This window comes from Mustela erminea, chromosome 15, assembly GCF_009829155.1.
Source record: "Mustela erminea isolate mMusErm1 chromosome 15, mMusErm1.Pri, whole genome shotgun sequence".
Lineage (NCBI taxonomy): Eukaryota > Metazoa > Chordata > Mammalia > Carnivora > Mustelidae > Mustela > Mustela erminea.
The window spans coordinates 53263945-53281989 of NC_045628.1; the positions used below are offsets into that span (position 1 = coordinate 53263945).

General features: G+C 36.8%; 1 protein-coding gene across 2 annotated transcripts in view; it reads right to left on the reverse strand.

Moving 5' to 3' along the window:
• VWA8 (von Willebrand factor A domain containing 8) overlaps positions 1-18045 on the reverse strand; it is a 322073-nt gene that overhangs the window by 147815 nt on the left and 156213 nt on the right. For both annotated transcript variants that reach the window (XM_032315220.1, XM_032315221.1), the window contains one exon: positions 13635-13711. In XM_032315220.1, coding sequence (XP_032171111.1) covers positions 13635-13711 — 77 coding nt within the window. The remainder of the gene's footprint in view (positions 1-13634; positions 13712-18045) is intronic.

Genomic DNA, 18045 nt, shown 5'->3' on the forward strand with positions numbered 1-18045 from the left:
TTCGTGACCCTGGGTACAGGACCTGAGCTGAAATCAAGAGGCAGACACTTAACCAAATGAGCCACCCAGATGCCCCAAAGATATTTTTTAAGGAGTTATTCCTACTTTACTGGTAAAGCATGACTTTACCCTGAAGGATCAAATTAAAGGTTTTTTTAAATTTTTAAAAATATTTGTTATGGGGCATCTCTCTGACAGTCTCTGAATACACATCAACACATTGTGACCTCCTGACACTCTAGAAGACAAATGTGTAGTTTCAACAGATCTTTTAAATACTTCACAATAAGACTGCAAGTGAGACTGCAGTGTAAAAATTTTTCATGGTTAGTTTCTATCTCCTTACAAAACACTGAAATAATTCTGGCTTTATTTTAAAAGTCTTGGTTTTATATGCAGTATCAAAGTGGAGACTCCTGTAGCACTTTGCGCAAATCTGCTTTCAACCTCTTTGTAGCCATCTTTGTTCTGAAACACTATGAAGAGAACACTACTCATGTGTGATGTCCTCTGTAACCTTACTCCAGAGACTTTTCTCTTTTCAATCAGATCAGATGTACTATCTGATGGTGTTACTTACATAATTTTCTGCCAATTTTGTTTATACATCAATACTCTTTTCAAACCAGAGTTATTTTTCAAGCATCTTTTAAACCACTGTCCATTCTGCAAGGGTAAGACTTTTCCAGGCCGAGTTGATGAGAAAGGGCATTCCAGGCTATACGAGCTGAATGTGGCAAGTTACGGAGTCATGAATATGGATGTGATACTTGGGAATCACAAGCAGTTCATATGGCTTATGCGTAAGTATGTGGGAGAGAAAGGGTGGAAGACCAGTGAAGGAGCAGATGGGGCCCAAACTGAGGAGTATGGACTGGGTGCTGTTGGCAGTGGGAGTTATGAAAGGGTTCTGAGTAAGACAGTAAGTGATCGAATTTATTAGTTGGAACAACATGAAACATGAGAAAGATATATTGGAGGCTGAGTTCTTAGCCAGGGGACTACTGTGATAATCTAGGCAAAAGATGAGGAATAGAATTATGGCCCAGAGGAGAAGGGAGGGAGACACTAATCTCATAGAAGGGTGGAATTGAAAGGACTTGGTTACAGCTCTGGAGTGCTGGAAAAGAAACTAATGCAATAATCCAGGTATTACCAGTGACCTTGGGAAAGGAAAAGAGGATGATTTTACCAATTCCCAATCACGTAATTAACACACCTTTACTGACACTTGCCATTAACCAGGTAGAAAGGGAGTTGGAGGACACTGACAAAAGCAGCTTGGTATGAAAAGATGGTTATTTTAGATTTGAAATGTCCCAGAGATACCTATGTTGGTATTTTAAAAAGAAGAATGCAGATACAAAGCCAAGAAAAGAAGGGGCAGAAGATGTGGCACTCACCTATATATGGATAGAAGATAACACAGACTTATAGAGAGGAGATTTAATTTTAACTGGCTCCCTACCACATGCCAGGCGCTGTCCTAGTTACATGTGACATATGTCATTTAATCTTTATAATAACTCCCTAATAAAATTTGGCCTCAAAGAGGTTACCCAAACTCATGCTTTCTTTCTTTTAAAAATGTGAGGCTTCCAGGACACCTGGGTGGTGCAGTCAGTTGAGTATCCGACTCTTGGTTTGGCTAAGATTGTGATCTCATGATTGTGAGATCAAGCCCCGAGTTGGGCTCCATGGTCAGCGTGAAGTCTGCTTGAGATCCTCTTTCCCTCTCCAGCTGCCCCTCCTGTTCGTGCTCTCTCTTTCAAATAACTATTTTTTTTTTTTTAAATGTGAGGCTTCCATTTTCTTTTAGCTCAGTTTTATAATAAATGGTTTATGATTTTTTGACAGCACATTCCTGAAAACCGTATCTTAAAACATATTAATAGGGTTGACTGCAGCATTATTGCCATCTAACCAGTTATGATCAGAAACCAGTAAAAAGTATTAGTAACACTGTTTAAGTAATGCACAAGCAGAATAAGAGTCCTTGGTGGAAAAATGATAGTCAATTGTATACCACTGTCACTGAGAGTTGGTTAAAAAACCCTTACATTCAGAATGTGTGTGTGCATGTAATATAAAGGACACCTTTGTTGGTACAGTGTGCAAAACTCGTAGTCCTATCCCTTGCTTTAATCAGTTTCATTTGGCTGCAGGCTCACCCTGCTCTGTTCCTGATTTCCCGTTCTAATCAGGGAATGAGATACATGACTCACTGGTCTTGCTCAAAGAGGTTATAAATCTCATAATCTGGGGATTTATAACAAGTCGCGTATACTTCTGCCTCTGTGTTCCCCATTTTCCGGTTATCACACCAATATTCCCCCACAGTACCCTAATTCCCTCTAATTCTACTCCCCTGGATCAGACCCTAGCTAGGCCCAGTACCTTGAGAGGTTTGCTGGAGTCTTATTTCAACCTATCACTAGCCTAAGTTCTCACCACCCTCTCTCTAGTCACTGTCACCTGTAATCTTTTATGGATGCATCTTGCATTGGGCCAATTTATCCACAGAGTCTCCAGAACACACAGAGCTACTGAAATGCTAGTCTATCTTGCTGCAAATCCCACCACAATTATGAAGATGGTCATTGCTGGCAAATGTATCCATTGTATCCTTATCACATTAGCCTTTAAAACATTTTCACATAATTTCCCTTCTAGCATCAATACTTCTGTTTATTGTATTATTTATTTATTGCATATTTCCTCTTCACCAGCAGAAACAAAGCTTCATGACAGCAACGACCTTGTCTGTCTTGTTCACTGCTGTATTTTTCAAGGCCTAGAGCAATGCTAGGGACTGCACTGTCCCTCCATAAAGGTTTCTTGTAGTATATGGTGTCGGTGCCCTCCACAGATTGCCTTTACCACCAAATGCACCTAGCCCCCGGCTATTGCAGCAATAATTTCTGAAAGCTCATAGCTGTACCCTTCTCCAAAGAACTGCCCTCTACCAGTGGGGAGCTACTGTGCCCAGAAATGCCTGGGAGGTCACACGTTCCCCTTATTCTCTCCTGGGTGAGGGGGAGGCCCATAACCAATGACTTACTGATACCGGGGCAAAAAAGGCTGACCCTCTTGCTTCCAGATGGATAACTGGGTAGTGTCATTCATGCTCCAGAGCTCTGTGTGAGGAGGCTGAGGTCAGACTTCAACTAAAACCATTTCTTTTCCACAGCTGCATCCTAACTCCTTCACTTCTCTGCAAGTTTTACCTCAAGGCACTCCCTCTAAAATTACTTACACAAACACTTTCATCTTAGGCTCTGCTTCTAGATATTTGTTGACTGACCGAATGAATGAATGATGTAAAAAGCGGAAACAATTCTTAGATTTTTTAGCAATGTGCTGAATTCTTCCTGTACAAAATACTACAGACACACTGCAGTTACCAGAAAATCCTTAACGGAGTTGTGAACTGAGCAATCCTATTAAGACACAAATGTACTTAATTAATCTAGGCACCTCATGCCATCCCTGTCTGCTGTTGTCATTGCTGCCAGCATCTGAAGAGTCTGGCCGACAGCAGAATCTGCCTCACTAATAAGGAGCAGCACCTAATAAAGCATTTTAGATTTTAATAAATAGAAAGACTCCTGAGAAGTAGAGGGCACTGGCCCAAGATACTTCTTTAGTCTCTCTGCTTACCTAAGGGTGCTGTGAGAAAGCGGCCACTCAAGCTTACTGGAGAGGCCGAGAGAGAGAAAAGATCAGGTACGTGGTTAGGATGTGATGTTAAGTTGTTCAGATAATCTGATATGGAAACAACGGTAAACTTGAGTTTGTTTTTATTTTTGTTACAACTAAGGACCGAAACCTTTTTTAATCATTCCCCCATCAGAGTAATTCTAATTTTATAATGGGAGTCATGTGAGAAAATAATTCTCTTAGCAAAAATGTGTTTTACAAGTTAAAAAAAAATACCCACAAAGGATTGGAAGGTTATAAATTAAATTGACATTAGTGACTGACTTGAAGAGGGAGAGATGAGATTGGGGTGGTGGTTGAAGGGGACTTGAGCTATAATTATAGCATTTTATTTCTGTAAAAGGAAGAGCAGAATCCAATTTGAGAAAAATATTAACAGTTGTTAAATCTCAGTGATAAATCTGGGTAGGTGTTATATAGTTCTATTTACATTTTCTGGATTTTTAAAAGTTTTCCTCAATCTAAAAAAGTACGTAACACTTGACAGGAATGTGGCTTTTCTCTAGGGGCAAGAGATACAGCAAAACTAAGACAAAATGCACCGGGGATTGGTGGTTCTCAAGCTTGTTTAGCTTGTGACTTAGGAAATAAAAATGAAAGATCTTCCTTGTTTCCAGTCTTCTCTTCTGAAACAGCCTGCGGCATGCTGATGGCTGGGACTTCTAGATTCAGGGGTTTGTGTGCAACTCTAACTGAGCAACCTCTCTAACCCTCAGCCTGTGGCTGGAGCACCGAGAGAGCTGACGTGGCATCAGCCTGCAGGGGACATCGCATACAAGGCCACAGGAATTCATTCAGTTCTTATGAATTCCCGGGGTGACAGTTGATGAGCTTCCTCCGGGGAGGCAAAATAAGTTGGATAACCAGGAAAACTGGTCAAGAAAACAGAAAATGAAATTTTATAAGACGTTACTATTGAAAAAATGGAAAAATATGGAATAAGTGGCCAAAGGAAAGACCCTGGGGTCAAGATGAGCAAGGGTTAGAAACACCATGCTAGAATTAAAAAAAAAATTAAGCTATTATCCATGGATTGAAGTCTAGAAAGTAAAACTTACTTTACTGACAATCTTACCACATGGCTGGTACTTTAGTGAGGAATTGTCTCAAGTTTTTTTTTTCTTTTTTAAAGATTTGTTATTTATTTATTTATTTTTTAAAAAAGATTTTATTTATTTATTTGACAGACAGAGGTCACAAGTAGGCAGAAAGGCAGGAAGGGAAGCAGGCCTCCTACTGAGCAGAGAGCCTGATGTAGGGCTCCATCCTAGGACCCTGAGATCATGACCTCAGCTGAAGGCAGAGGCTTAACCCACTAAGCCACTCAGGTACCCCTAAAGATTTATTTATTTTAGTGAGAGAGAGAGATAGAGAGAGAATGTGGGGACAGAGGGAGAGAGAGTCTCAGGCAGAGACTGCACCAAGTGCAGAGCCTGACGCGGGGCTAGATCTCACAACCCCGAGATCATGACCTGAGCCAAAACCAAGAGCCAGAAACTTAACCAGGTGCCCCACAAATTGACTGAAATTCTAGCATCACGGAAATACTATTCAATCAACACAACAAAGTCAAGAAGCAACATGGTGCAGTGGTTAGAGCATAGGGCTGATGCCAGGTCATAAGAAGCCTGCTCTGTAACCTCAGCCAAGTTATTTAACTCTTCTGTGCCTCAGTGTCCTCATCTGCAAAACAGAGAGGGAAACCATACTGATCTCAGAGAATAGTAGCAACAATGAGTTACAATTTGAAAACAGCTTAGAACAGTGCCCAGTTCAGAGCAGCGTCTGTGTACATGTTTGTTAAAGAAACAAAAATAATATGGAAATTTAAATGGATTTGAAGATTATCCAGAAAGGAGTAAAAAATTATTACAAACCTGAACATCTATGTGGAAAGGTTAAAGGGACTGGCATAATTCCTTTAGTGAAAAAGAGGCAGTAGAAGACATTCTTAGTGGGAAAACTACTGTCCAATGACTGATAAAATTGGTTCTATAATAGCTTTTCAAGTTCAGAGTGGGTAAGATGAGCCAGGAGTATTTCAGAGGTTTTGCGGAGCAGCTGACATGTGGCGTGTCTTCAGTCCTCTAATGCTCTATCAGTGCTAAGAATGTCCTGATGGCTCAATACTAGTTTTTTTCTGTGAGACTTAGAAAAGCTCTTAGTTTTTCTATTTTCTGTCAATACATCCATTTTCCCTCTGGGACTTTGTGAATTTCTAAATTTAGACTGTCACATTCAGTTTTCTTCAGCCTGAGGACAGTCTTGTATGTTGAATTATGCTGTGCCCGCATCTTCCTCTTGGCAACAACCCTTGCCTCTATGCACATACAGCCCACGTTATACCAAGCTGCCTCTCATGTCCTGGTTTTTAGATCGTACGTTTTCAATAACCATAATGCTCTGTTCTCTGTTCTGTACTTAGAAAACTCCTGCTGATCCCTTAACACTCCATCTGAGTACCACCTTCTTCAGAAACCTTCACTATATCACACGCGTATACTCAGAGCTGGGCACCTCTCCCCAACGTTCCCACAGAAGCTGCACATGCTTCTTTCCTAGCTCAGATCCAGCATCGTACTGTAATGTTGCAGTCTCACCCACTGACGAGCAAGCAAGCTCCTCTAGGTCAAGATCGATATCATCATCTATACATCAGTGCCTTAAAAGCCACTGACAAACAAGAATTCAGTAAGTACAAATTAGATAAATGAATTAATACATTGTGAATAAACCAGACTCTTGACCTCAAAAAGTGTCCTATTTAGATGGGGAGGCATGGCTGGGGAAAGTGGAGGGGATGCAAATGAGATGGAGAAATTAAATATAATGCAAATCCGAGTGAGAAAAGAAAGTGGGTTATGTGGCAAGAAACTGATGTTTATTAGTTTGCCTAAATACTTAAGTGCCCAAATTATGTCAGACACTGATTGGTCCTTTCCACACAGTCTCTCATTTAATTTTTACAAGCAGCCTGGCAGATATTATTATTTCAATTTGATAAGTAAGGAAATTAGGACTCAAGAAGTTCAAAGTTACGAAAAAGTTAATGGCACAGATAGGACCTGATCTCGAAAACTCTTATTCTTTCTTTCACAATGGTACAAATTTAGTTCTGTGCAGTTTCAGAGGATGGAAAAGTTACATTCATAATAACAAATCAGAAAAGTTCCATGTAGAGGTAGAAATGAACCAAATCTTGAAAGATTAGAAGAGAAACAGAGCAAATTTTAGATGGAGGAATAAAGACAGGCATGGATACAAGCTCAAAACTTGTGAGTAGGACACAGAATGGTCCAGTCTGGAATAAGCGGAGCAGACATGAAGTAAATCCCACTAAAGAAAAAGTCTGAACTGTACTGGGAACCTGGGAACTCTATATTCACAACGGGCATCACTATCGGAAAAATAATCAACCAAGAGCATATGGGAATGCTAATGATTGATCTGTGCTGTCATCTTCATATATGAAGGGGAGCAAATGAAAAAGAACCCTGGTAAATTAAGTATTTCAAAGCCTTATGATAGTTCTTAATATAGAATTATACTTTTAGAGGAAATACAGCTACAGAAGGTGACATATCAAGTGTCCTCTTATTTGTCAAAGTAACATAACATTGCGGAAAAACAAATAAAAAGACATACTTCACAAATATGAGATATGGAGTCTCTTCTGATTGTAATACATGCCATAAAAGTAATCATATCCATTAATCTTTTAAATTAAATCATATACAGGACAATATCTTGATTTTAATTAAAGAATGAATTAAGTTGCCCAGCTTGCTCATTTTTATGAGACTGATCATTCAAATATAAGATGGTAATACTTAAAAAATACACTGGTTGTATGTTTTATTCATGTATGTCTGGTGATGGTTTTACTTATCAAGAGAATGTGCTGAGTGGCCCATAACTAATTTTGTTGGAATGACATCTATAAACTAAACTGAATGTGACTGATTATTTAGATGGTGACATCACAAATCCATGAAAAGGAATCTAAAATAAAGTAAAGATGTTAAGTAGGTCACCCATAGATCAGAGAAGTCCAGAACATTTTTCTGGACTACTGTTTTTAGGTCCTTTAAAACATGTTTTTCTTAAAGGAATTTTATGACCTTAAATTTTATGGCAAATATAGCCCTAAAGTTGAATATAATGAATAACTCCCCATATTGAAATCATATTTAATTAATGAAAATCCTTTAATATTTTGTATTTTAAATAGAAACAGAGTTTTTACTTCCAACTTTATATAATATATTAAATATCAAATATTGCCAGAGATACCTGTGTCTGTGTTAAAATGAGTAGATATTTTATTTATAATAAATCATCAATCATATATGTAGCAATGGGTGCTATAAACAAAAATAATACAAATATTAGGCTCTGAAGCTTATTATACTTTGAATTTAGAAAGTTTTTTCATAGATAACATATCTGTATAGTTGTGTAGGCAATGTCAAAATTACCACAGAACATAAATAAGCAGTCCATAATTTTTTACTATTTACGGATCATTTGTTACCTTACAACAAAATGCTAGTATAAAAGACACTGTAGGCAGAAAGTACGGGGTGGTATCTCTAATCTTCTAAACTATTAAAGCACCTTGAATACCATCTTCTTCTTGTCTAAAGATATTAAAATATAGAGCTAAAAGAGACTAGAAATGACCTTGTCTAACTTTCTTAATCAGAGATGAAAGAACTGAGACCCAAAGGGAAACCCCAAGAAACACAGTTCCAGATACATAAATTAAAAAGTGAAAATCAATTATATAAGCATTTAATAAAAAAGCTTAAAAAAGAAAAGCACATTAAACCCAAAGAAAATAAAAGAAAGGGTATAATAAGATAAAATCAGAAATTATTGAATAGAAAAGAAACATACAAAAGCCAAAAGGTGGTTGCTTGAACACAGCAATAATATTGATAACCTCTTGGCAAAACTGATCAAGAATACAAGAAAAAGAAGACAAATAATCAATACCAGGAATAAAAATGAAGATATCATTACTGAGCCTAAGGACAGTAAAATACCATATGATATTATAAACAAGTTTAAACCAACAATTAGAGAAAAACAATTCCTAGAAAAATAAGACATCAAAACTTCTTATAACTATTAAAGATGATGAATTATAAGCAAAAGGCCTGTTTACAATCAGTGTGACGGTGACATACACCCAGGAATAATTACTAAGTATCTGTTTTATTTCTTTGCCTCCTTTTTTTCTGATTGCGCTCCATAATTTACAATCAGAATTGACTGATGCAATTCAGCCTAATACATCTTTTTTTAAAAATATTTTGGTGTTCAATATATACAAATGGAAAAACTGCCCCATCATACAAAGGGACTCTCACCTAAGGTGACTACTTTCTTTCTGGGGCATAAATGTGTGAGCTAATTTCAACCTCTGATGTCATCTTTAAGAGAAGCTGGTTTTTTGCTTGACTATTTTAAAATCTAAAATTTAAATTCATTTGTTTTTGCTCTAAGTTAACATTACTTGCTTAAGTGGCATCAGAATACATACTAATTAAAAGTTTTTAATTAAAAGTAATTACGTATTTTTAACGGTACCACTGTATGGTAGAAACTAAACACATGCAACCAAAACAAAATAGCTCAAATTCTCCTAAGAACGAACAACTGAAATGCTCACTGTATCATACTTAAAATGTAAAAAATGGGTCTTTCCATGTGCCTTCTGGCTCAAAAACTAGAACTGTGATGTGATCAACAGAAGTTACTCAGGTGAGGGGCACCTGGGTGGCTCAGTGGGTTAAAGCCTCTGCCTTCCGCTCAGGTCATGATCCCAGGGTCCTGGGATCAAGCCCCACATCGGGCTCTCTACTCGGCAGGGAGCCTGCTTCTTCCTCTCTCTCTGCCTGCCTCTCTGGTTACTAGTGATCTCTCTCTGTGTCAAATAAATAAATAAAAATCTTAAAAAAAAAAAAAGTTACTCTGGTAATAAATAACAAATGAGTCAAACTTCGTGATTCTTTCATTATTTTCCTCAAACTTGGTCTATAAGGTCGAAAAACTGGTTTTAAAGCTTAAAGGTAAAGGGTAAAAATAGTCAGCTTTTCAGATTCAGGGGAACATAAAATATTCAAATAATTTTAAGTAAGAATAGTATTGTAGCTTCTTAAAGATAGAAATTATGTTTCTTATCTCTTTTGGTATCACCTAAAACACCTAGTCCTATAGTCTGACATAGTAAATTCCTAAAAAAAAGAAAAAAAGGGAGTTGAAATTCTTAAGGCATCATTCATTCATACAAAGAATATCATGAGAAGTTGTGGAAATAGGCTGGAAATTTTCTGAAATTATGTAGGTGACCTATAAAAGTTATAGAGTTGGGTTGGCCTTGCCATGTTAATTTACATTAGCAAATTAAAATTCACATATATTTTGTTAAATTTACTCCTAAGTATTTCATGTTTTTATGCTATTATAAATAATATTTAAAAATTTTTTATTCAAATTCATTTAGCCAATGTATACTACATTATTAGTTTTTGATATAATATTCAATGATTCATTAGTTAAATAACACATCCAGTGCTTGTCATATCACGTGCCCTCTTTAACTAAAAACTAAAAAAACAAAAACAAAAAAACCTATTTTTCCACTGCCCACTGCTACTATATAAATATACAACTGCTGATGTACATTGACCTTGTATCCTGTGATCTTTCTTAATTCACTTATTCTGATGGGTTTTTTTCCCCATTGATTTCCTAGGATTTTCTATATATACAATCGTGTCATCTTTAAACAAAGACAATTTTACTTCTTCCATTTAAACATGTATTTCAGGGGTACCTGGATGGCTCAGTGGGTTAAAGTCTCTGCCTTCGGCTCAGGTCATGGTCTCAGGGTCCTGGGATCAAGCCCTGCATCAGGCTTTCCACTCAGTGGGGAGCCTGCTTCCTCTTCTCTCTCTGCCTGCCTCTCTGCCTACTTGTGATCGCTATCAAATAAATAAATAAAATCTTTAAAAAAAAATAAACATTATTTCGGTTTTATCCTAGCCTTTTCCCCATCACAGAAAGAAAGCATTTAGCTTTTCACCATTAAATATAAGTTAGCTGCAGGCCTTTCATAAATGCCTCTTAACAAGGGGCACTTGGGTAGCACAGCTGGTTAAGCACCTGCCGTTAGCACAGTTCATGATCTCAGAGTCCTGAGACTGAGCCCCTCATTGGGCACCCTGTTCAGCAGGGAGCCTGCTTCTCCCTCTCCTGCTCCCTCTGCTTCTGTTTTTTCTCTCTCACATAAACAAACAAACAATTTTTTTTAAAAAGGCCTCTTTTCAAGTGAAGAAGTTTCCTATTTTTAATTTGCTGCCATGTTTTATTATGAATGGGTATTAAATCTTCTCAAGTGCTTTTTTTGCAATGATTGAGACAATCACATGGTTTTCCCCTTATGTTGTAAATTAAATGAACTACATTATTTAATTTCAAATATTAAGTCAACCTTAAATTCCTGGGATAAAACTCACTTGGTTATGATGTATTATCCTTTTTATATATTCTTGACTTTGTTTTGTTAATATTCATTAAAGGTTTTTGTATCTATGTTCATGGAAAGCGCTGAACTATAAATAATGCAGGTCTGTTGCTGAAAGAATATTCTCAGCTTTTGTTTTTCTGAAATTGTCTTTATTTTTAAAGAATTTTTGGCCAAATACATTATTCTACATTCACTTTTTTTCTTCTTTTGGCACTTTTAAAACAATCATTTCATTGAATTGTGGTATTTATTTCACATGAAAAATCATGAAAAATCAGTTGTTTTTATCATTTTCCCCTATATATAATTTGTCTTTTTTTCCTCTGACAGTTTTAAAGATTTTACCTTTTAATTTATTATTATTATTTCTAAAGATTTTATTTATTTATTTGGCAGACAAAGATCACAAGTATGCAGAGAGGCAGGTAGAGAGAGAGGGGGAAGTGGGGGAAGCAGGCTCCCTGCTGAGCAGAGAGCCTGATTTGGGGCTCGATCCCAGGACCCTGGGATCATGGCCTGAGCCGAAGGCAGAGGCTTTAACCCACTGAACCATCCAGGTGCCCCTATTTTACCTTTCAATTTAACAATGATTTGAGTATAATGTATTTTTTTGTGATTTCGTATTTATCTTGCTTGAGAGTCACTGAGTTTCCTGGGTTGGTGATTTTATACTTTCAGACAAATTTGGGAAATTTTCACCATTATATCTTCAAGTATTGGTCTGCCCTATTCTTTCTCCTTTCTTTTGAGACTCCAATTGCTTATATGTGAAACTGTTTTTTAGGGTTGAGAATTCCTAATTATTCCCTTATTATGTTTATTTTCCCTCTTTAAATGCCTAAATATATTTATGGCAACTGTTTTGTAGTCTCTATCTGCTAATTCCACCATCTATCATTTTTGGGTTTATTTCTATTGACCAATATTCTTGCTTCTTTGTATGTCTAGTAATTTTCTATTGAATGCTTGACATTTTGAATGCTATGTGTTGTTGAATGGATTTTGTAGTCTTCCTTCATTTCATGTTAAGTATGTTTGGCTAAGAAGTTAACCCACTTTTGAATAAGATTGATCTTTTAAAGACACTTCCCCTCTAACATCTGTCCCCTCTAACATCTGTTTTTAAAGTCATTCTGTTTGAGAAAAACTTCTAAAATACTACTAAATAGCAAGGATTCTTAATTTCTCACGGCTTATGTTTTAACTTATTAAGGATGGGCATAGAGTAGCTTTTACTCTAGGGGCAGATTGGTTCTACTTCTAATGCACATACTTTATAGAGTATCTTCTGAATACCAGGAGTGTTTAATGAAAGCTCCTAACCACCTGGAGCTCTGACAGTTGTTTAGCTCACAGATCCCTGTAGTTGTAAACCTCCTAGTATTTGTGAGTCTTGTTTTATAACCCTTTATTATGGTAGGACTAATCAGATACCACTTACTCTGTTACAGCCAGAGGTGTAAATCCCAAGAGGGAGCTTCTGACCACTTCTCAGCTTTATATTAGTTCTCTTCTCTTTTTCCTATGCTGCATTAGTTCTGTCTTCTTTTCTCCTACATTTTTCTTCTAAGAATGAATCATTATTCAATCAAAGGACCCAAATGAGAAATTAATTCTTGCAAATCAACCCAATGTTTTTTTACACTACACAATATTTTTTATCTCCTGGAATTAAAATAATTCAATCTAGTTTTAAGTGGTTACTACTTGGTATATTCTTTGATTTCTCTATTTCTTTCTCTTTCTCCCCATCTTTCTCTCTCTCTCTTTCTTTCTCTCTCTTTTGGTGATCTGCTACTTATTTTTATTTTAGAAAGATTTAGAACAGGTTAACTGAGAAAGCTAAAAACAGTTCATGTCAAGAATATCTATCTGATTAAAAGGTGTCCCTGAACCAGCATTTTGACCACACAAAACTAAATGATCCACAAAGTGTTTATAAGGAAGGAAGGCAAGGAGACTAATAACTTATTTCTTCTACATTTTCTACATCCTTACCTCATATCTGAGATCATATAGTTTATTGTTTCTCCTTGTGAGCTATTTTAGCTTCCTTTTAGCGAAGGGTTTAGTCTCTACATATTTTTATTCTAATTTAAGAGCCTTTATGTTGACGAAATCTGCTCCTAGAATGTAATGTTCAACACTCTCTGTCCACAAAATATCTATTAATTCATGTTTATAAAGCATTAGTCACTAAAAAAACCAAATTTTACAATGTTTTATTGCCTTTTAAGGAAAAGAGAGATAAGGACAGGAGGAACAGAAATGAAACTGGTTTATAAAATGGGCTTTTAAGAAAGTATTTTTAAATTGTGCTGGGAGAAAAATAAATGATTAAACTAGATCTCAAGAGGTTTGGGTCTTCTACTCTTACCTGTGCAGCTGGATGTATTCTCGGGGTCTGTTGAGCAGATGAAGGAATCTGTCAACAATCTTATTTTTTCCGACACCCTGTAATTACAAAGAGAACATTAAGTAAAAAGAGACTTTTGTGGAGGTAAAACAAGTCAGAAGATCTTTTGCCAAAACCTACTTTATTAAAGTTTGCACTGTTTCCGCTCATTATTAATGAAAATATGCACATATACATATATATACACATATATGTTTATATATAGCAAACAAATACAACTTCTCTTACACAAAGATTTTCTTACAAATTTACTTCTAAATACACTAGCTTTGTTTACATCAAATACACTAAACATGTTCTTATTTAAAAGGAACTTCATAATTATTTTTACCCTTCTACAGCTTGTTTTTTTGTTTCATAATTTTACACTTACATTTAGGCATTACAATATTAACCACTTCAGATTTGAAGAAAAGCATCAAAAGGAATAAAGGAAGTATAAAAACAATGAATTTTCTTATCAGTTCTTTGGAAGTATGGTTTTCAGTTACAGGCAGATAAATATAATACTATACATCTGTTTTAATCAAACACTCCTTTCTTCTCTTTCTATCCTACTTTCCAGTCCTTCAAAACAGTAGAAACCTAAATTATAACCAGTGTTTATTAATATAATTAATTAATAAGTCTCAACCATACTTACTCTTGCCAGGAATGTCCTCATTTCCTTACCACTTATTGATGCTGAGAGTTGCTGTCTTTTTGTGGAAGACAGACTATTAAAAATGGAAACTGCTCCCATGCCAGTTCCCCATTTTCAAGTTTTCAAGTAGAGGGGGACTCTGTTAACAAGTGGGTTGCATGAGGAGAGTCGAAGTGGTTAAAAAGCTAAATTCCATATATTATATGTTCTAGCAATAAATAACTTACTAATTTCTTATACTGTGCCAGACTCTATCCTAAGTATTTGCATGTGTTCTTTCATTTAATCATCATAACAGTTCCGTGAGGTAGATAGTATGATTACTCCAACCTCACAAATCAAGATACCAAGACTCAGAAAAGCTAAACAACATGTTCATGGTCATACAGCTAATCACAGGGGAACCAGGATTCAAATCCGGGTCTGTCCGGCTCTGATGCTCATGCTTTTAGTCCCAACATAATAGATTATATTTCTTTTAGTCTGAAATTTATTTAGATAAACTAGATCTTGAATTTTCTCTTTCCCCACTTGCAGGAATCCATCCTAAAGAAATAGACAGATTAGGGAAAGGCATGGTGCTGAGCCTTGAGGACAGAAGAAGCCCAATAGAAGGAAACAGGCATTAAAATTGGTATTTCTGCTATATCCTCAAATATCTTATAAAGAAAGCCATTCTAATAAGCACTAAGGATAGAAATTCAAATCAACCAAATGAGTATTTATTGAGCATCATCAAAGTCCTAGAACTGTGACAGTTCCTCTAAGATAAACAAATTCTCAAAGAAATTATTAGAATTTGTCCTTCACAATTCTCAAAAGGAGGCAAGACACATATACACATGTGGAACACAGAAGACAAGCCACCAGGGTAGATAAATAATTGTTAATTTATATGATACAGTTTCTTTTTTCCCCCTTTCTTTTTTTTAAGTAGGTTCCATACCCAATGGAACTCACAGCTTTGAGATTAAGAGTCACATGCTCTACCAACTGAGCCAGCTAGAAGCCCCCTATGATACAGGTTCTCACAGCCTTAGAACCTTTCTCTCTTCTCTTCTCTTTGACTAAATATATCATAAGATGATAGATGTAAGAGAGGTTAAGGGGACTGGATTGATTACCAACTACTTAATAAATAAGACAGAGGTATGTAGCACACATAGACAGTAGCAAGCAATTAAGATCCATTGTACATCCTCAATTCAGAGAGAAACACAATGAAATCAATGGTTAAAGAAGGTCAATATGACAATAATATGCAAAATATACTGACTGACAAAAGGAGAAACTGGCTCCAGGAGACGGGCTGTTTATTTATTCAACATAAAAACAAACATTTATTGAGTGCTGGTATGTGTCAGGAGAGAAAGCAGTGAATAAGGCACTGCTCCTATGGAGCAGTTTCTGCTCCTATGAAGCTTCTATTTCAAGAGCGTGGAGACAGACTGGAAGGTAGATTAGAAAAGTAGGTAGAAAGGCAGCAAGATATAATTAGACAACTAAATAAATAAATGAGACAATGATCAAATAGTTATATTCTCTATATACAATTAAGATAGGGTGAGGCAATACCAACTGGGTGGTCATTAATATTGATTTAGAAGTGAAGACTTTTCCTTAGGTAACTGAAAGCAAAGATCTAAATGACAAGGAGCCAGTTCTAGAATGATTACAGACAGGGCATTCCAGGAGAAGAGTGGCTACAGCTGATCCCCTAAAGTGGAAATAAGCTCAGGATATCTGAGGAACAGCCAGTGTGTTCAAGTTTTGTGGGCAAGAAACGAATATACAAGATAACTAAAAGTTAGTAGGGCTGTGGGGCACCTGGGTGGCTCAGCTGGTTAAGCATCCTACTCTTTTTTGGCTCAGGTCATGATCTTAGGGTGGTGAGATGGGGCTCTGCGTCAGGCTCTGCACTCAGCAGGAAGTCTGTTGGAGATTCCCTCTCCCTCTGCCCCTACACCCTGCTTTCTGTCTTTCTCTCTCTAAAATCAATAAATCTTTTTTTTTTTTTTTAAAGTAAGTAGAGTCTAATCAACTAAGTTTTACAAGCCAAGGTGAAGAAGTGGCATTTTATTCTATGAGATGGGAGGGGCATTTTTAGCAGAGAAGTGACATGAACTAATATAGATTATTAAAAAATCACTTTGGTTAGGTACGGAGAGTGAATTATAAAGGAGGAAGGAAGGAAACTGGGAAGCCAGTTGGAACGCTACTGTAAGAGTCCAGGTGAGAGATGGGGATGGCTTAGATTAGGGGGGTATAAATGAAGAAGGACGGATTCCAGGTGTTTTGTAAGTAAAGGTGACAAAACTGGTTGATGGACTGTATACAGGAGGATAAAGGAGAAGAACCACCAGAGATTAATTCTAGATCGTTCCTTGACCAAAAAGATGGGAAAGACTAGGGGAGGAAGACTTTTCTCCCACAGGAAAATTAAGAGCTAACGCTATCTTTTTCCAAAGCACTTATTATCATTTACAGTTCTAACAACGGATTTACTTGTGTTATCCTCTTCCTCAACTGTAAACGTTAGCTCCTCGAGAGGCTTGTTTCGTTCACTATCGTATTGCTAGTGTCTAGAATAGCGCTGGCACAGAGTAGGCACTCAGCTATTGGTCAGATGAATTAATGATATCTCCCTCTCTATAGCTGTTAATGACAGAAACCCCTGTCGTCCTCAGTACTTGTCATTCCACCTCTCAATGTGTAACCAATTCCTCTCATTTCTGCCTCCAAAATATATCTTAAGTCTGCCAAATTTCTCTGGAATTGTTTTAAACCAAAGAAATGTCATATCTTGTCTAGAACAGCACTTTTCAACCTTTGATTAGCAAATGAGTCAGCTTTGTGATCTTGTTAAAATGCAGACTGATTTAGTAGGTCTGGGGTGGGGTCAGAGACAATGTATTTCTAAGACATTTCCCAGTTGGCACCAATGCTGCTGGTCTGCAGACCATCCTTTGTGCAGCAAGAATACATACCTGCAATGGTCTTAGAACTGAGCTCCCTACATTCATTCATGTTATTTTCAATGTATTTTCCAAACCGCTGCTGGAATAATCTTCTTAATGGATAAATTAGATCATGTCTTAGATCAAGAGTTAGATAAGCTCAACCCCATCTGATAGCTTCTCATTGCATTTAGAATAATTCTGAAGGATTATTAGAATAATCCTCCCCGTGGCCTGCAAATTCCTATGCTCTACCCATCCCTCCAGCCCTCCTGTGTCACCCTTTTCCTCCCAAATACTGTTCTAGTCACACTCAACTTCCTCCAGTTCTTAAAAGAATCCAAGCTCTTCCTACCCCAGGGGCTTTGCACAAGCACACCCTTCTCCTTAGGGAGCTTTTCTCTCACTAACCATCCTACCCATTCTCATTCATTATCTTAATTCCCTTCCTCACAAAAACAAACTTTACTACCTTCTCATGTAAGTCAGGTCCTTCCTCATCTCCCATACTTACCTGTAATTTTCCTTCTTAAGCGCAAATAGATTTATATATGCGACAACTTGTTTAAAGTCTCTCTTATCCACTGTTCTGTGAACTGAAAGTGCCATGCAGGCAGAGGCCAGGCCTATTTACTGCTCTATTCCCAGAGCCCCGCACAGAATCTGACACAAAAAAATGTACTCAATAAATATGTGTCCAGTGATTGAATGAAAACAGAGAATTTGGAAAGTACCAGAAAAAGGAATAAATCTCAGTAAGATAAATACTATG